Source organism: Mobula hypostoma, chromosome 27, assembly GCF_963921235.1.
Source record: "Mobula hypostoma chromosome 27, sMobHyp1.1, whole genome shotgun sequence".
Classification (NCBI taxonomy): Eukaryota; Metazoa; Chordata; class Chondrichthyes; order Myliobatiformes; family Myliobatidae; genus Mobula; species Mobula hypostoma.
The window spans coordinates 32,358,415-32,379,324 of record NC_086123.1 but is presented as its reverse complement, the minus strand read 5'-3'; the positions used below and the strand labels follow the sequence as shown (position 1 = coordinate 32,379,324).

Genomic DNA, 20,910 nt, shown 5'->3' with positions numbered 1-20,910 from the left:
GCATGTGTGTTGACAGTATGTATTGCAACTCAGCTGGTTAATGATAGAGCATCATTGAAGAAAATGACACCGAACTATCAGTCTTAAGATACCGAGACAGGAATCAATTGCACACATTTGTGATGTTGATTAGAATGTATTCTATATTTGTTTTCATGCTGGGGGAAAAATGAGTGCGATAAAGTAAAACAATTTGCCTCTTTCTTGTCAGAACTGTAACTACCAAATTTGAACTATATTGCACAATGGGCCTCTTAATGCAGAAGGATGGTGCAGAATGGGAGGAAGAGAAGTACCCAAGTAGTGAGTAGATTCAACATATTATCAGAAGAATTAGAGCAGGGGTTCCCAACCTGGGGTCCATGGAACCCTCGGTTAATGTCAGGGGTCCAAAGCATTAAAAGGTTGGGAATGCCTGGATTAGAGGAAATAGTTACAATAAGATAAAGGATTTAATTATTTGATTGATTATCCATTTTACTGTGCAAGGAAAGTAATCGTAAGTATTTTCTGTTGGTTTCTTATGTTGCTTGTGGAGAACTTGAGAAATCAGATCTGATTTCAGCATAAGCAGGAGGAGTATGTACAAGTACTTCGTGCTGGCCCACACTGACAGCTGCTCTGGTAGAGTGCATCTAGTCTGAACACTAATGCACGCACAATCTCTTTTTTAAAAAGAAATAATAATCTGTTTGGACTGTGCTCTATTGTACCAGGGATCTGGCACACATTTCTCCTTGACCCCATACCCCCATCTGCTGTCACTCTGGGGATAGTACAAACCCCTCTTCTGCTGCTGTGTTGCATACCTGCTGCCATTCCATCCCTGTTACAGCGTTGGGAACCTGGCACGAGATCACCTTCCCTCCTGCTATGTTGGAAACTGCCGCAGGCGCCAGCCCCTGTGGCAGTGTGGTGCCCAGGGCTGCAGCCTGGGAGCTGCTGGGTGTTGACACATTCCCCCAGCTCTTTCAGCTGTCATGAAAGCCGCTGTCCCTTTGGCTTCACAGCTCTCCCCAGTCAGGCGATTGCTCTATGATAACAGGCTCAATGGTGCATACTGGAGGTGAGAGTGCTGGGAAGTCCCACAAATATGTGGATACCTGTGCTCATCCTGTCAGACCAGTTGGAGCCTCGAGCCCAGAGTCTCCCAACCCTTTTTTTATGCTTTGGACCCCTACCATTAACGGAGGAATCCATGGACACCAGGTTGGGAACCCCTGGCGTAGCTGTCCTCCACCAGCTTTTACAGGCAGCCTCTTCACAGCAAGTCATTAACAATTTTATTGGTGTAGGTACGCCAGTGGAGGGTAGGGATCGATGCCTGTATCACAGCAGTGCACTGGGGAAAGAGTTGGGGGTTCCTTCTTGCTCACAGGAGAGCAGGGAAAAACATCACTGTGGCAAAAGCAGGCCTGCAATAATGTACCTTTTCCTACTGTGTGCTATAGTGACCCATTATAGCCCTGATTCCTTTAGTGCTGATGTTGCACCTGAAAAGCAAGTGAGGTCCCAATGTAATTAGCAATGGTGATGGAGAATGAGCGTTTTGCAAAATCAGAATAAATCTGTACACATTATCTTTTAAAACAGTGTTTCCTAACCTGGGGTCTATGAAGCCCAGGTTGGGAACCCCTGTTTTAAAAACATCTGAGGTCTTCATGCTGCACTTCGCTCATCCAGTGGGTTTCTACCTTCTACGCTGCTCACTTCAACACTTCTAATCTTGCCTCTCACCTTTGCTTTCTTATCCGCTTCAAAATCTCTCCAAATGTTTTAACTTTCCCAAACCTAATCTCAATATCTTCAGTGCAATCATCGTGCTTCAGACACAAGATGGTGCCGCATCTAAACTCCTAACAGCTCAAACTACACAATCTGAATATTGACATCCAGAGTTTTAACCATGTTTAACAACTTGGGCAAATTGTGATTTCAGAAAGGTATAGTAATCTATGGGGTGACTGAGTAAGATCAGGTTTCCTTCCTAATCCATCTATTGATATGTAACTCATACAGCCGTGTGAGTCTGCAGTTGCACAATACAAACTACATCAGCCTTTGGAATGAGATGAGGGCAGTTGGTATTTACTAAGATATCTAGCACATTTCACTCTTTCCTCCTGTAAATCCCCTTGTTATCAATGATTGAACACAACACTGACTGGTGTCAACGAACTCACTGGAGAAAACGTTTCCCCTTGCAAAAGATAGGATCTTGACAGTTAAATTAAAAAAAAATTTACCCTTAACATTTTTAAGGTGCTTTGTTTTGTATTTCAGAGGTTTAAAAATAAATATACTTAAGAGAAGAATCAATATTTCTCCCCCTCATTTGTATCCCCTCCATGCTGTCAAACATGAAATAGAGTTTTTACCATCACCGAGGTGGATGGAGGGGTTGTGGGAGTTGTGAACTCTGTATGCTTCATTGGTTGGTAAGGCACTTTTGGATGTCTTGAAAGAAATGTGAAAAGAACTATTTTAAAAAATGGAATGTCCATTAGTGCATTCTTGAGACCTTCAGACCATTGAGGTTTTCAGCTGATTCTTTAGAACACTTCGGTACTCTTGGTACTGCAGTATAATCGTTTCTGGAAACGCAGGAGTGGGGTTTGTGTGTGAGCATCACAGTAGGCACTCTGCTTCCTGTATAGGAACAGTCTCTGTGTCCAGCCATACAAAATGCAGTTCAGCAGTCCCTGCGATGGAGCTGTGAGTGCCTGGAACAAAAGTAAAAATAGCTCGGTTTCTAAACTTGGACTTGCAATGCTGCATTTTTCCTTCTGCTCAGTTGACAATTGTACCTTCACGTCCTGCCAGCCCACAACCAAAATTTTTGTTGCCAAACGCTTTCTTGAGCTGTTGTGCTGTACTTTGGCCTCTAGAGGGCGAGCATTAACCACTACGCTGAGATTTCACAATTGGCAAATAAATGCCTCACCACTACAGTCTCACTTCTGAACCACAAGACATGCTTTTTTTTCGAGTGAACATTCAACAAATTTTGTTAAAAGGTACTGACTGTATGTATCTACAAGCTTCAACTTCCACATCTAACAATTATGCTCATCAGATGCAATTCTTATTTATTCTGCTTGAAACATGATTAAATTCATGCTTTATTGGCCCAGCAAGCAAGCTCTTGCCCTCGTCTATTCATACATGGAACAGTGCCTCAGGGGACCACACAATATTTGAATCTAGCTTGTCAATAATTGCAAGCTAGTTGTGATCTAATCTAGCATATCTGTGAAAAATAGCCTCTTCCAAATTTCTAGAACCAAGTTCAAACATAACATGTGACTTAAGTGGAATTGGGCTGTCTGCAATTTTAAAGGGCAGTTCGATGGTAGGATTGTGGACACCCTGGATGTGTGTAGAGATGGCTCAGTGCTAGACTCTTGCTTCCTGACTCTGAATCAGAAAGAAAAAGTCAATTCCTATATTAATTATATCATTGAATCTGATACTCTATTGTAAGAGAGGCCTTTCTTTCAGAAGCTGCGAAGCATCATGAGGCTATTTGATGAAAAATACAGCAGGAAAGTTTTGAGTATACTGTATTGTCCAGTATTTGTCTCAATCAACATCAACTTTTAAAAGATAACTTGTCAGATAATGCTAATATTTCATACAAACATCTAAATGACTTGGGAATTTTGGGAACAAGTTGAGCGTTTAATGGGTCAACTACTATTGCAGTAATAGTATAAAGTATGAAAAGGTGCAGTATTGAAAAAGGAAAGTGTTCTTACAAATTCTCACCCTGCTGTCAATGCTGTGGGCGGTGTCAGCAACATCACTGTAAGTCATGGGGATATCTGGGAACCTATTGTATTTTTAATTAGTGATGTATCCACATATCTTGCTATGCTACTGAACTTATCTTAGATTCTTTTAGGATACATCTCTCTCTACACTTCGTCCGTCAAAGTTTGAAACAAATTAAAGTCGCCTAGAGAAATGGGACTGATCACCTGTTGGATCTTGGTGCACTTTGGCTTATTAACATGTTTTAACATAAATGCAAAAACGTTAACCCCGTCATCGTGAAAATGATAAATGCTGGAGCTGAGTGAATCGTGTTTTAAAATCGCTATGCTGTGGAACTGCAGGTACGCAGTTTGATCTCTTTACAAATATAAACCATCTTCAATCCTTAAAACAACCTGCCATCTTTGAATGGAGTCTATGTTGGAAACACTGGATGTGAATACAATATTGGCTAAGATGCCCTTTACAATTGGATAGCTTGCTGGATGCCACTGTCTAGAATTCAACATAGAACAGCCATTTTCATAAATATATTCACTTTCTGAACAATTCTGTGGTTGCTGTTCCCCACAAGGAAGAAGTCAGCCAGACTGTATTAGGATAAATACGTAAATCATTGAAAGTGGTGAGGAGAGCAATCTTGGAAGAGAATGTGATAAAGGTTCTCTATCCCAGTCCTTCCCCAAAAAGAACAGCAAGTCCTTCACAAGCCTTACCTGGAGGAGGTAGAGTACAATGTAAACGTGGCTCATGTTCATTGGTTTCAGCAGCTTGACCACGGCAAGAATACTCGCTGAAGGGAGGAAATCAGAAACTTCTCAGCAACAAGCTTTAGAAGGGCAAATAAAAATTCTGCGGAACATTCTGAAAGGAACATAACTTTGTGGTATTCAATGAACAATGGATATTTTAATCAGGAGCCTGTAGCAGAAAATTACAGGACATGAAACCTGAGACCTTGCACAATAATATGCACAAAGGTCTGTCCTGAGTGTGAAAGCACATAACTACATTTCACGTTTGTACAGTATGTCAATATTAATGAGAGGATGTGGGCATCACGGTGCTGGTGGTGGGGAGAGGAAATGTAAACTTCAAGTGTCAAATCAGCAATCGGAGGATTGGTGTGAAATACTTGTCTATATAGGAAACACCAAGATAGGGAGCTCCTTGATAGAATTAAAGTCTGATAAATAACTTCTAAAATTTCTGTCACAATAATTCCTTCCTCCTTTATTGTACATTCTTCCTCCTCCCTTTACCTTCAGACAATCAATTCTTATAAATTACTGCAAAAGAATGTTAAAGTGTGGTTCCCCTTGGTCCCTTGGATTTCCCCACTCCTGAAATTGCAAGGTTTTTAAAACCTAGCTTTGTCTTCACCATATCATTACTTCCTTGTTTACCTTGGCTTCTCGTTTACTCACTGCAGCCTTCGTGGTTCCCTGCTCTGCGGTCCTATGCTCAGGTAGTAACTAACAGAGGGGTGCTTTGTGTATCTGATAACATCAGAATCAGGTTTAACATCACCGGCATACGTTGTGATATTTGTTTTTGTAGCAGCAGTACAATGTAATACATAATACAAGAACAATTACAGTATATGTATGTGTATATATTATATATATTAAAAAAGTAATGAGGTAGTGTTCATGGGTTCGCTGTCCATTCAGAAATGATGGCAGAGGGCCAGAAGCCATTCCTGAATCAGTGAGTGTGTGTGCCTTCATGCTCCTGTACTGCCTCCTTGACAGTTGCAATGAGAACATGGGTGATGGGGGGGCCACCTTTTTGAGGCATCACTCCTTAAAGATGTCCTGGATGCTTCAGAGTGCTCCAGAGGCTGGTGCCCATGATGGAGCCGACTGAGTTCACTTTCTGCAGCTTATTTCCATCCTGTGCAGTAACCCCACACCAAACGGCGATACAACCAGTCAGAAAGCTCTCCACAGCCCATCTGTAGAAATTTGCAAGTATTTTTGGTGACATACCAAATCTCCTGAAGAAGTAAAGTTGCTGTCAACCAAATCTGTCGTCTTTGCGTATATTGTAGTTTTGGTCAATAAAACAGCATAACTATTTCCTGCTGTCAGGTGTAGCTTAATCCATTAGTGTCGGCACTAAATCATATTTGACTCTTACTAATTAATTGACTTGTGGCACCTTAGCAATTAGCAATATGTTAGCGTTAGTGTGATCCATTGTTAACCCCACAAGATTCAGGAGAGAGAGGAAAGACTACACATTCAGACTCTCACCAACCTGGGACCCAACAGAAGATAAAAGCTGTGGAATACAGGACGATACTCCGTTCAATCACAACGACCTTTGCCCACTGTTCAGCTCCAAGATATCCCATCATATGCACCGGTTTATACAAGAACCAGGTTTTAATTAGAAAAATCTGCAAAGAAATAAGAAAGCAAGTCAATCAATTGCAGAGAGACTGAATAAAATTACTATAGCCAACCAACAACTTGCCTCTCAGGTAGCATCAACGGCCCAGGGTGCTCCTAAGAACCTTCCACAGCAGGGATTCTAAACCCTTTCTTTATACCATGGACCAATACCATTAAGCAAGGGTCCATGGACCCCAGGTTGTTTACCCATAGTCTACAGAAAGTTTGACTCCAAAAAGCTACAGGATTATTATAACTCAGGAAGGTCATTTGAACAATTGAGTTTAATCTAGAACAAAAACTGAATGCCGGAGGAACTGAGTCAATGTGAAGGCAAAAGTATTTCAGGTCTGGACCTGCCTCAGGACTGATGTGTCGGGGGAAAGGAGACTGGTTGGAAAATGTTGGAACCAATGGAGAAAGAATGATGGGTAGACGGCACCTAATTCTGCTCCTTAGAATGTCAATTCCATCAGAACTGTTCCAGCAGTACAAGCTTCGTGATTAGTCAGGGCATCAAAGGTTATGGGGAGAAGGCAGGAGAATGGGGTTTAGAGGGAAAATAATCAGCCATGATGGAATGGGGCAGCCTCAATGGGCCAAATGGCCTAATTCTGCTCCTATGTCTTGCGTTGCCCAGACCTGTCCTGTAAATTATGTCTCGCGTGAACACAATATTAAGTTTGTGGGAGAATCACCAAAGTGTTTAATTATTTTTTAAAACCCGGGGGTGGGTTTTCCAAGTGTAAGTGTATACAGATAGTTTAAAATATGAGAAGTGCATTTATCCTGACTTGTTGAAAAAGGTTAGCAAAAGAAATGTCTGTTACTGGTCAATAATTTCACCAGCCTTGTGAGTGTTTGGATTAGCCGGGATTGTCAAATCTCCAAAACAAAATCAGTACATACTACCTAGATGCAGTCATAGTTCTGAGGAGTATTTCTGTTCTAAGAGACAATGTAGAGGGCGATAGTTGAGGCAGTATTCCCTCTAAGGTGTGCACGTGCATGCACACACTTCTTTTGCGACTCGCACACAAAGGAATTCAAACTGCGTACAAAAGGTTGTCACCCTCTACCTCGTTGGCATGTTAGGTCTATTTCATGATCGTACACAATCACATTTCCTTTTCCGGTTTCTCATGCAGATGGGGATGACAATGTGGAGTTTGTGATGACTTGTCTGCAGATTTTAGAACTGGCTTATTTATACTGTTTTTACTGAAGAAATTATTGATGCACTGTTTCGAGTTCCAAAGAAGTGCAAATGAACTATGACTAGTTAATTTAAAATGAAATGGCTTAAAGAAACAGTAGGAACTGATACACTGAAAGCTCATGAGGTCAGGAACATGCAGCTAAGAGAAATATTTATGTACAATACAGAAACTGGTGTTACCTGTGTGTATTGTTGCAATGCAAAAGTTGCTGGAGAATTTGCAAGTGGGGAGTAATATTTGGAAATTTGACTTTTTAAAGCATCATTTAGCAAACAAATTACATATGGATAGTGTGCAAAAGCTCCAGCAAGAAAATCCTTCATTACCCACTAAAGGCCTGTGTCATACGTTTTATGAGAGTGCTGATGAACGAGTGTGAAAGCGATCATATCCAGAGGAGATCAAAATTCCTATTGGCAGTGTTTTGCTAGCTGTTAAAATGAATACTTCTATATATAAAATTCAGTGCGCAAATATTGTTGTCACTGGGCAAAAAATTGCACAGCACAAGATTTGTGCGCACACTGGCCATAACAAATTAGAAGGAACATTGGTTGAGGGCAGGTCAAGCTGAATCAGGCACTTCTCAATGTAGGGCCTAAAACCGTAACACAAGTCCAGGAGTTGAAGTTGATCTAACTGTGGCTGCTGGAGCTTCTCTGAACAGCCATCAATGGGAGAGATGATTGTCACAGAAGTTAAATTTAAGGGGTAATTTCAAAAGACAAGAGGTTGGGGAGGGGGTTCTCAAAACCTGGGGCCAAAGGTACAGCCACCAGTGGTGGAATGACCCAGACAGAACACCCTGCCTCATCCCCCAGTCTATAGTGGATTTGATTTCAATTCTATTAGGTGTGGGTTATCATTCAAGCCAACAACCTTCAAAAAGTTAAGGATTGGGAACTGAAGGATCCCTATCCAGTGTAAACCGTGGGTGTGACAGGATTAGATTTCAGGGAATGTTGGGGACTACCAGCCTCAGACATGGTCAGCTGAGTAAAATCTAAAGAGAACCAATGGGAGCGTATTTCATGAAGACTGTTCACAGGAGAAAGTTTCTGTAGGATAATCAGCCAAAGAAAAACGTCAGAATCTACTGAAAGTCTTAACCAATCCACGTTATATTATAATACAACATCGATTTAGCCTTATCATTGTATGTAATTAATCAGGACCTACTGGAAGTAGCACCCAGGACATCTTCCAGGGGCAATGCCTCAAAAAGGCGGCATCCATTATTAAGGATCCCCTTCAGCCGGGACATGCCATCTTCTCATTGCTACCATCAAGGAGAAAGTACAGGAGCCTGAAGGCACACACTCAATGATTCAGGAACAGCTTCATCCCCTCTGCCACTTGACTTCTAAATGGACATTGAATCCATGAACACAACCTCACTACTTCTTTTTATTTTTGCACAAATTATTTAACTATATACTTTAATTCAGGTTTTTTTTCCTTTTCTCTATTATTACTATGTATTTCACTGTACTGCTGCTGCAAAGTCAATGACATGTGCTGGTGATGTTAAACCAGGTTCTCAATATTAGCGAATCCATTTTACATTATGATACATCATTGGTATAGCCCCATCATTTCTGTATTTAGATAAAAATAGAACCACGTGTTTGGAAAAAATCTGCTCCCAAACACGATTTGCATTCAAGCTCACACCGATCTCCATACCCACTATATATAATCACTAGAGATTGTCAAGTGCTTAATTTAGACGAAAGGAAAAAAACCCTTTTAGGGAAATGAAACAAAAGAGAAAATTGATTTTATGCAAATTAAGTTGCAGTGGTAGAACGCAGCCCTACTGCACAATTTTAACTGTAGTACTGAGAACTCTCACACTTTTGGCTCCAAAACCAACACAAAATCTTGACTGTTACTCCAGTGCAGTAACGAGGTGTATCCTACATTTGACTGTTACTCCAGTGTAGTATATAGGTGCACATTTGCACTTTTGGGTGGTAATATGTTAGTATATGGGCCAGAGGACTCAGGAATGGCTAATGAATTGTAAGAAAAGATTCAGAAGCAATTTAGTTAATTTAACTGATATGGCAAAGTGAACTATCAAGTTTATCATCATTATTATATGCCGTAACATATGAGGTAGGTGATCACGGTCTCATGACCGTGATTTGTTCTTGGCAAATTTTTCTACAAAAGTGGTTTGCCATTGCTTTATTCTGGGCAGTGTCTTTACAAGATGGGTGACCCCAGCCATTATCAATACTCTTCAGAGATTATCTGCCTGGCGTCAGTGGTCACATAACCAGGACTTGTGATGTGCACCGGCTGCTCGTACGACCATCCAGCACCTGCTCCCACGGCTTCACATGACCCTGATCAGGGGGCTAAGCAGGTGCCACACCTTATCCAAGGGTGACTTGCAGGTGAGCGGAGGGAAGCAGCACCTTACACCTCCTTTGGTAGAGACGTATCTCCACCCCAACACCTAAAAGAGAATTATAGTGTCTCTAATTATGGCCTGTAAGCAGACACATTTCAAGGTTGTATAATGTGTACATTCTTTGATAATAAATGTACTTTGAATCTTGAATTAGCCATGTATCTTTTAAGGATTAGGAAATAACTGGCTTGGATAAAGTGCCCCTTGGAATATTTCTTTTCGGAGAACGGACCACGTCAAACAGGAAGAATGTAGTAGCTATAGACATCATGGATTGTCCCTTATGGGAAACAACCGAAGGAAATAAAAACGATACTTAAATAGTTGATAAAGGAGATAAATAGTTATCAGAAAGGAGTGAACGTTGGGAATTAAGAATCGCTTTCTGGGTACTTGGAAGAAAACTGTGGTAAATCACAGGATTTTAGACTGGGATAGTGTTCCTAGTTCATTTCAGTGATTTAGGTACAACATTTAGAGTGTGTTGTGTTGAAATGTGACACTAAAATACAAAATAAAGTCAAGATTAAAAAGAAGTGAGATGAGAACTAGTTGGTGGAATTCAACTTTAGTCGTCACAAGATGTTGGAATAAAAATCAGTTGTAACAACACTGAATCAATCTCTCATGGATTCTATGATGGTCATTATTCTACTATAGGTTTATTGAGTGTGCCCACAAGACAATGAATCTCAGGGCTGGATTTGGTGACATATATGAACTGTGATAATAAATTTACTTTGAACTTTAATGGAAGCAGGCTCAGTGCTCTGAATTGGGAAAGGGAAGCAAACCACAGGCTCTAGAACATTAGAACATACAATCCACACAGGAACAGGCCATTCGGCCCTCAATGCTGTGCTGAACCAGCAAATCAAAAACACCCAAACACTAATCCCTCCATCTTCCTCACATCCATGTGCCTATCCAAACCTCTCTTAAAAGCTTCTATCTGCCTTTACCATCATACCAGGCAGCGCATTCTAGACATCCACCACTCGAGTAAAAATACTTACCCCTCGCATCCCCTTTGAACCTACCCCCTCTCACCTTCCATGCATGCCCTCTGATTTTAGACGTTTCAACCCTGGCAAACAGATACACCCTGTTCACTCTATCTATCCTCTCATAATCATATAAACCTCTATCAGATCTCTTCTCAGCCTCCAACACTCCAGAGAAAACAACCCAGTTTAAAAACAGAGCCTCAAGTTAATGGAATTCCACATTAGTAGATTATAATAAAATTGCTGCATACAATTGTAAGACTACTGTTGGAATACAGTATTCAATATCAGGACTGCACAATGAGTGGTGATTGAACAAGCTGAAAGACTCCAAATGTTCATCTCCACCTTCCAAGTTTAACACTGGAGATAAAAATCTGTCAGCGTTAAAGACAAATTGGATTGGTGGAAGATGGGAAAGAGAACAGGAAGGCAAGGGAATGGGTAAACGTAATGTACCTTGGGGTGGGCAGGGAGGGGCAGTAGCTCTAGCCCCTACCCCTGGGCAATAGATTGTGTCTGCATGTTGTAATTCTGTGCAGAACAGGGGAGTGATAATGGCATGAATGAACCAAGGCACTCTAAGCTCATTGTCAGTGGGTGTCTCAAGGACAGGTGGTGGATAATCACACGTCAGGCTCATCTGAAGGAATTTGGCTAAACTCCCAGGGAAATTGAGAAGGAGAATCTGCAGTCTAAGCAAATCATTCTTACCACAAGTCCAAGTAAGCTAAAGAAGGAAGTGATGAGGAAGGTGACGGTGCTGTACAGGTAGACAGCATAACATGCAGGTTTGTGATCCACAGCGTAGCTCTTTTCAAGTATGAACGGCCCAGTGGGCAGCAGGAAGCATCTGTGAAGAACCAAACAAGAAATATCAGCCTTCTGCCCCTTGCAACCTTCAACAGAACCCGATGCAGATTAAAGTGCAAAGCAAAATAATTCTGGGTAGAAGTGTTCAAGTGGTCATTCAACATTTCCCAAATCCTCGCTCATCACCTGGTCATGGAGTCAGACAGAAGCACAGCACAGAAACATGCCGTCTGGCCCATCTTGTCCATGCCAAACCATTTAAACAACCTAGTCCCATCAACTTGCACCCGGACCAGAACCCTTCGTACCCCTCCCATCCGTGTACCTCCAGGTCTAGTCTCACCCAACCTCAGCGGAAAAAGCCTGCTTGCATTTGCCCTAACCTCCTCATAATTTTGTATACCTCTCTCAAGTCTCGCCTCAGTCTTCTCTGTTCTAAGGAATAAAGTTCTAATATATTCAATCCTCCATTATAACTCAGGTCCCCCAGTCCCAGCAACATCCTTGTAAATTTACTCTGTATTCTTTCAACCTTATTTATATTTTTCCTGTAGGTAGGTGACCAAAACTGCACTCAACACTTCAAATTAGGCTTTACCAATGTCTTATGCAACTTCAACATAATATTCCAACTCCTATACTCAATCCGTTGAACTACAAGTACAGTAGTTGGGTTGAGTAGCCTGGTGCAGCCTCATTGAATTCCACACAGACAGAACATCAAGACTACAGCAACCCTGGTGCAGGGACTCTCTCTGCCACTTTGTCAGAAGCCGATGATCTCAGGAGAGATTTCTCAGAGAAGTTCACCAAGCTTTTTTGGATGTCTCATATGATGAAAGCTTACTGACTTGAGGAGTTACTGGTTTTCCCACCATAGATGCTGCTCAGCCAGTGGAGAAATTTCAGTGCTTGTTCTTATTTCGGAACTGCAGCAGTACAGTGGTCATTCGCCTCCCTAAAAAATAATTATGTGCCTGTAGTCAGATTCCCACCCTGACAACGCTAATTTTCTGAGTGCGGAGCCAGTTAGCTTCCTGCTAGCGAGTCGAATCCCCATCTGGAAGCAAGCTCCCTTCCCAAGGAACAAATAACTGCCCAGAAATCAGCCGCACACTCAGATAATGGTGACTTGCTGCTGTGCAGAGTGTGCACCGGTCACATCAGTGACAATGTACAGAGCTCTTTCAACGGAATAAACGTCCTGAGCCAAGTTAAGCATTGACCAATGGTCCAATCAAAGTGGCATATCCCAGTGGAGAACTGGGATGGAATTTGAGAGCCCAAGTCAATGGCAACCAGTGGTGGAGCTTTGAAAAAGGAAACTGCTGCAGAGGCCAGTACTGGAAGGATGCAGATCCCTCGATGGGTTTGCAGAGATAGTAGAGACCAGGACAAAGGGATTTGGAAACTAGGATGAACCAATGTAATAAAATGAAATTGTGGAAATACTCATCAAGTCAGGGAACATGTGGGGAGAGAAGCAGAATTAGCAGCTCAAGTCAGCAACCTTTCATCAGATCACATGAGCCAGGTAGGTAACTGGGCCCAGTGGGTGAAGACAACACGGAGGAAGATAGGAGTTAGTCAGCTTTGTTTTGGATAAGTTTGCAAAGTGTTCAGACAGGAAGCCAGCTGAGAAAGGACTGGAATGGATGAGTTCAGAGACAAGAGGGGCCGCTGGCAGGCGCCCTGCCAATCAGGGGGTCGCGGGTGCAGGATTGTGAGGTGGAGAGAAATCGATGGTGATGCCACAGACATGTAATAGTCTTGGTAATGACGGAATATGGAAAGGACACTCGAGCTTTTTATAACTGCACCAAGGTATCCATAGTCTGATAAAGATTACTTACAAGCTGCTGTAGTTGGCATAACAGCCATATCCATTTCCAATAGAAAATACCGGAACCATCAGCAAGACAGGAATCAAGCTGCAAAAAAACCTGAGACATTAATGGTCTGAAAGGCTTCACCTTAAACTGGCTGTAAGAATGCTGAATGTAATCTTCAGATATTCTGTATCCCACTCATCAGTAACCAATGATCTCCCTGTATTCCAGTACAACTCGCACCACCTCCCCAGTCAACCGAGTGAAGGTGGGAATGACTTTGTATTAAACAAAACATCCGCAATACAGTTTGCACCGAGAGTCTGGAGAAAAATAGATTTCCTTTTATTATAGTAATTTTTTACTTATTGACACGCCGCCCAGCAATCCCCCAGTTTAATCCTAGTCTAATCCACGGGACAATTTACAATGAGCAATTAACCCACCAATCGATACGTCTTGGGACTGTGGGAGGACACCGGAGCACCCAGAGGAAACTCACGGGGAGAACGTACAAACTCCTTACAGACAGCGGTGGGAATTGAGCCTATTGCTGGTGCTGTAAAGCGCTGTGCTAACCACGATGCTACCGTGTTGCCCCCTATTTAAGGAGGCATTAATCAGACTCTCAGTGCTTTAGCCCGTTCAAAAACCAAGCCATCTGCTCTAACCCGAGACACAATGCTGGTTTCGGCTGAGATGATACATTTGCAGCTAAGTGTGACTCTGGACACCGTAAATGAATTTATGTGACATGTTGTTGAGTGAAGGGGAACTTCTCCTGGACCATGTAGATTATCAAGAATAAAACTCCAACTTCCACAAGTGAATGAAATATTCAGGGTAGTAACTACAATACAACTGGCCCCTGTTCAGCCTGCCACTGTTCAGCTCACATAAAGTTTCTCAATGCAGGAGTGTTACCGAGTGAAACGATTTAATACCACCCACTATAAAAATATTATGATGGATCTTAGCGATTTTTGTTCTATGAAGTGACTCACGGAAGAAGAGGGAGAATGGTTCAGGGAAGGAATGGGAGGACTCAGGGCTCAGCTACAACAGGGATGACCAAGAGGACAGGATTGGAGTACAGATCTCGGGAAAGGTTTAGGAGTGCTGACAAGGAGAGAATAAAGGTTCATTTTATTATCAAAGCATGTACGCAGGATACTTCTCTGAGATTTGTCTTCTCCAGATAGCCAAGAAATACAGAAAAACGTGGAAGTCTTTGAAAGGCAAGACATCAATCACTCCCCACGCAAAAAAGAAAAAGAAACAAGAACTCGCAAACCTCAAACCACCCCCAACCCCTCTCTCGCACAAAAACTAACATTGCCCGCCTGCAAAACACCAGCTAGAACATCAAACCCCAAACCCACAACCTGTCCCTCGCAAAAAAACGTAACATAACACCCACAAGGAGAAAAAAAACAGCAACAAGAACATCGGACCCAAAATCCTCAACCCCTCCCTCCCTCACACAGAAACTAACATAACTAATATATTACCCATAACGTAAAGGTAATAGAAAGGGACCATTTTACATCTAAGACCAGGAGCCACAGGGGAGATGGGTGAATAAGACTTTATAAAGTTAGGCCACATTTGGAGTATCGTCTACAGATCTGGTCACCCCACTGTAGGAAGGCTGTTGAGGTTTTGGAGAGGGTGCAGAAGAGGTTTACCGGGATACTGCCTGGTTCAGAAACGTGTTATCATGACAGGATGGATAAAGCTGGATTCTTGGCTCTGGAATGGCGGAGGCTAAGGATAGATCCGATAGAGGTTTTCAAGATTATGAGAGGCACAGACAGAGTGGACAGAGAATATCTGTTTCCCAGGGTTAAAATATCTAATACCAGAGGTCATGCTCTGAAGGTGAGAGGGGGTAGGTTCAAGGGGGATGTGAGAGGTAATTTTTTTTACTAAGCGAGTGGTGAATGTTGGAATGTGCTACCTGGTACGGTGGTAGAGACAAATACACCAGAGGCTTTTAAGAGACGCTTGGATAGGCACGTGGATGTGAGGAAGGTGGAGGGATATGGGCTTGGTGTAGGCAGGAGGGATGAGTGTTTGGGTGTTTTTGATTTGTTTTTTTGCAGGTTTGGCACAACACTGTGGGGCAAAGGGCCTGGTCCTATGCTGTACTGTACTGCTGTGTGCTCTAAGACTCAGTGAGAGTAAGGATGCAGCCAGAGAGTGAAAGTGGGACACTGCAATTGGCAAGTCTAGTGAAATCAAAGGCATGGATGAACAGGGGTGAAAAAGAGATCTCAGATTCAAACCTCAAACATCCCAGTTGGGACAGAGCTGTGTTCCTATTCGATGTGGAACCAATTAGTCAAAATCATTAATACTAGAAATTCTGTAGATGCTGGAAATCCAAACCAACGCACACAAAATACTGGAGGAACTCAGCAGGTCAGGCAGCCCCCATGGAAATGAATAAACAGTCGACATTTTGGGCCAAGACCCTGCCTCAGAACTGGAAAAAAAAGGGCGGAAATGCCTGAATAAAAAGGTGGAGGAGGGAAAGGAAGATAGCTAGAAGGTGTAGGTGAAACCAGGTAGATATGAAAGGTAAAGGGCTGGAGAGGAAGGAGTCTGATAGGAGAGGAGAGTGGACCATGGGGGAAAGGGAAGGAGGAAGGCACCCCAGGGGAGGTGATAGGCAGGTAAGAAGAGGTAAGAGGCTAGAAGGGGGGAACAGAAGAAGAGGGGAGGGAAAGGAAATAAATCACCGGTGTAAGTGATTGTGTAGGTGGGTTTCTGAGACAACTAAGGTCAAATGTGACGTTATATGTGGTCAAATCGCTCCACTTCTGCAGAATGGGATTAAGTGAATGAAACCCAATACCAGAGATTCAAAAGACCGATAAAAGAATATTTACCTGGATAAGATCACAAGAACCTTCTTCGCTCTGCCTCGCCATTCGGTCATGTTCTTAGGGGAAAAAACACAAGTAAAAGATCAAAGCATTAAAACAGGTGAATTCTGACACCTGAAGCCATCGTTTGGTCAGGGGCAACCATAGACATTGTGTCCCAGCTGTCTCCATGGTATACAAGCCTGGGCAGTAGGATATGGAGAGCAAGCTGCTGCCCATGTGGCAGGCTCTCCCTCTCTCCACACAGGTGATGAATCCAAAGGAACGGCAGAGACTGATACAGCTTGGCACCAGCGGTAACCCTCAGGGTGCAGGATCTCAATACAATAGCTAACACTAAAGAGTTAGTGCTGAGCAAACTTGCAGGCCTAAAGATACACAAGTCCCCTGGCCCCGATGGAATGCATCCCAGGGTACTGAAAGAAATGGCAGAGGTTATAGCAGAGGCTTTGATGATAATATACCAAAATTCTCTGGACTCTGGGCAGGTGCCAGCAGATTGGAAGATGACAAATGTCACGCCACTGTTCAAAGAGGATGTAGGCAAAAGGCAGATAACTATAGGCCAGTTAGTTTAATATCTGAAGTTGAGAAAATGCTTGAAGCTATAATTAAAGAAGAAATAGCAAAGTATCTGAAAAGAAATGGATGCAACAGGCAGACATAGCATGGATTCAGCAAAGGCAGAATCCTGTTTGACAAACTTACTGGAGTTCTTTGAGGATATAGTGAGCACAGTGGATACAGGGAAACAGGTGGATGCTGTTTATTTGGATTTCCAGAAGACGTTCAATAGGTGCCACATAAAAGACTTATCCATAAGATAAGGATGCATAGCGTTGGGGATGATGTATTAGCATGGATAGAGGATTAGTTAACTAACAGAAAGCAGAGAGTTGGGATACATGGGTGTTTCTCTGGTTGGCAATCAATGATGAGTGGTGTGCCACAGGGGTCAGTGCTGGGCCCTCAACTATTCACGCTATACACTAACGATCTGGAAGACGGGACCGAGTATAGTGTATCTAAATTTGCTGATGATACTAAATTGAGTGGAAAAGCAAATTGTGCAGAGGATACAGAGAATTGGTAGAGAGATATAGATTGATTAAGTGAGTGGGCAAGGGTCTGGCAAATGGAATACAACGTTGGTAAAATCCACTTCGGAAGGAAAATGGAAGAGCAGATTATTATTTAAATGGTAAAAAATTGCAACATGCTGCTGTGCAGAGGGACTTGGGAGTGCTTGTGCATGAATCACAAAAGGTTGGTTTGCAGGTGCAGCAGGCTATCAAGAAGGCAAATGGGATGTTGGCCTTCATTGCTAGAGGGATTGAATTTAAGAGCAGGGAGGTTGTGCTGCAACTGTACAGGGTACTGGCGAGGCCGCAGCTGGAGTACTGTGTGCAGTTCTGGTCTCCTTACTTGAGGAAGGATATACTGGAGGTGGTGCAGAGGAGGTTCACCAGGTTGATTCCAGAGATGAAGGGGTTAGACTATGAGGAGAGACTGAGTCGCCTGGGACTGTCCTCTCTGGGGTTCAGAAGAATGAGAGGGGAATCTTATAGAAACATACAAAATTTTGAAAGCGATACATAAGATAGAAGTAGGAAAGTTGTTTCCACTAGTAGGTGAGACTAGAACTAGGGGACATAGCCTCAAGTTTTGGGGGAGTAGATTTAGGACAGAGATGAGGAGGAACTGTTTTTCCCAGAGGGTGGTGAATCTGTGGAATTCTCTGCCCAAATGAAGCAGTGAAGGCTACCTCAGTAAATATATTTAAGACAAGGTTGGATAGATTTTTGCAAGGTAGAGGAATTAAGGATTATAGGGAAAGGCAGGTGGGTGGAGAAGAGTCCGTGGCCGGATCAGCCATGATCTTATTGAACGGCGGAGCAGGCTCGATGGGCCAGATGGCCGACTCCTGCTCCTATTTCTTATGTTCTTCGGACCAAAACCTTATATTCTGTCTGGGTAGCTTCCAACCTAATAACATGAATATCAAATTCTCCTTCAGTTAAAAAAAATCCCTCGCCTCTCCCCCCTCTTCTTCTATTCCCCACTCCGGCCTCTTACCTCTTCTCACCTGCTTATCACCTCCTCCTGGGACCCCTCCTCCTTCCCTTTCTCCTACGATCCACTCTCCTCTCCTATCAGATTCTTTCCTCTCCAGCCCTTTAACCTTCCTACTCACCTGGCTTCACCCATCACCTTCTAGTTAACCTCCTTCCCCTCCCCCAACCTTTTTATTCTGGCATCTTCCCCCGTCCTTCTCAGCCCTGAAGAAGGGTCTCAGCCCGAAACTTCAACTGTTTATTAATTTCCAGAGCTGCTGCCTGACCTGCCGAGTTCCTCCAGCATTTTGTGTGTGTTGCTTCTAAACACCATGTCCACACTGACAAGTGATTCCAGGAGAGGAAGACACAAGCTTGTTACCTTAACTGCACATTCTGAATTGGCTGCTGTAAAAATGGAACAAGCAGTAACAAGCTCAGAATTCTAGATTTCAAAACCATGGAGGAGGCCTTAAAACCCATCGTGGGAATGTGTCAACACTTCACTGGAAACTTTTCACCTTAATTCCACCCGCTTATTATAGACGTCAGGAAGAGGAAACCAGAGGTCCCGAGATTCCTCATCGGAACTTTAAATTCCTGGGTGTCACTATCTCCAGTGGTGCTGTCCTGGACACAGCACATAAGTGCAATTGAGAAGAGAGCACAGCAGCACCTCTACTTCCTTAGGAGATTGCAGAGATTTGGCATAACATCTAACTCCTTGACAAGCTTCTATAGATGTGCAATGGAGAGTATGTTGACTGACTGCGTCACAGCCCAGTATGGAAACACCAACGCTTTTGAATGGAAGATCGTACAAAAAGTAGTGGACATGACCCAATACATCATGGACAAACCCTCCCAGCCACTGAACACATCCACGTGAAACACTGTCATAGGAAAGCAGCGTCCGTCATCAGAGATCTTCAACACCCAGCTCACACTTTCTTCTCGCTGCTGCCATCAGGTGGAAGGTACAGGAGCCTCAGGACTTGCACCACCAGGTTCAGGAACAATCACTACCCCTCAACCATCAGGCACTTGAATAAAAGGGAATAACTACACTCGACTTCATTTGCCCCATCAATGGAATGTTCCTACAACCAATGATCTCACTTAAGGACTCTTTATCTCATTATTTCATGATATTGTTATTTATTCCAATTTAATTATATTTGCATTTGCGCAGTTTGTTGGCTTCTGATCTTTCACTGATCCTGTTATAGTTACTATTCTAGTGATCTACTGAGAGTATGCCCACGAGAAGATGAATCTCAGGGTTATATGTAGTAACGTATAAATACTTTGATAATAAATTTACTTTGAACTTTGTCAACATTGTTATTAACAAGAACCAGTTTTGATAGTGAAACTGATGCCTACAAGAGCTGAAGTGGATCTGTGGGCACATTAATTTCACTTCTTCCAATTACATTGCTCCAAATGCCAAAATGCTACAATTAGAATGGAGTTAAAATTTTCATTTTCTCTTTCCACAACAGATGTCTAACCTGCTGTGTACTTTCACATCAGAAAGATGTACTCACGTGGTGACTAATACATTAAAGCTACCGCTGAGACCTCCAGTTTCTCATTTCATTGCATTAGAAAATAAAAACTAATTTACTTATGAAGAGACACAAAGATTCGTACCATCACTCAGCATGGAAACAGGTCAGACACCATACCCAAACTGAACAGTGGGCACATCCATCAATCCCATCTTCCACCATTTCAGCCTTTTGCCAAGGAGATTCAAGTGCTCACCTAGACATTCCTCAAATGCAATCAGCAACTCTGCTTTTCACAAGACCAGTAGATATGGGAGCAGAATGAGGCCCGTCGTGCCTGCTCTACCATTTCATCATGACTGATCCAATTTTCTTCTCAGCCCCAATCTCCTGCCTTCTCCCCGTTTCCCTTCATGCGCTGACCAATCAAGAATTTATCAACCACTGCCTTAAATGTACATAAAGACTTTGCCTCCACAGCTGCCCGTGACAACGAATTCTACAGATTCACCACCCTCTGGCTAAAGAAATTCCTCCTCATCTCCGTTCTAAAAGGGCGCCCCTCTTTTCTGAGGCTGTGCCTTCAGCCTTCAGCATATGGCAGGTACCCTCCCCTCTGAGTGAAGAGGTTCCATTACCTGGGCCCACGCGCAGATTGCTCCTCTTGTCCCTACTCTACAGGAGCCGTTGAGTGGTGTCGCAGCAACAACCTAGCACTCAATATGCAAGACCAAGAATTGATCATGGACTTAACCAAGGGTAAGACAGGGGAACGACACCAGCCCTCATAAGGGGATCAGAAGGGGAAAGGGTGAACAATTTCCAGTTCCTGGGGATCTCTGAGGATCTATCCTGGACACAACATAACAACCCAGTAACAAAAAAAGGCATGGCAGCAGCCATATTTCCTTAGGATTTGAAGAGATTTGGTACGTCACCAAAGACACTTGCAATTTTTTACAGATGTACTGTGGAGAGCATTCG

General features: G+C 42.9%; 1 protein-coding gene across 1 annotated transcript in view; it reads right to left on the bottom strand.

The window, feature by feature from the left end:
- Positions 1-2,335: 2,335 nt before the first annotated feature.
- tmem116 (transmembrane protein 116) overlaps positions 2,336-20,910 on the bottom strand; it is a 31,728-nt gene continuing 13,153 nt past the window's right edge. Inside the window, exons 5-10 of the mRNA XM_063034254.1 lie at positions 16,362-16,414; positions 13,492-13,569; positions 11,540-11,678; positions 6,040-6,181; positions 4,494-4,570; positions 2,336-2,723 (exon numbers count right to left, since the gene is read on the bottom strand). Of these exons, the coding sequence (XP_062890324.1) occupies positions 2,553-2,723; positions 4,494-4,570; positions 6,040-6,181; positions 11,540-11,678; positions 13,492-13,569; positions 16,362-16,414 (660 nt within the window). The 3' untranslated portion in view covers positions 2,336-2,552. The remainder of the gene's footprint in view (positions 2,724-4,493; positions 4,571-6,039; positions 6,182-11,539; positions 11,679-13,491; positions 13,570-16,361; positions 16,415-20,910) is intronic.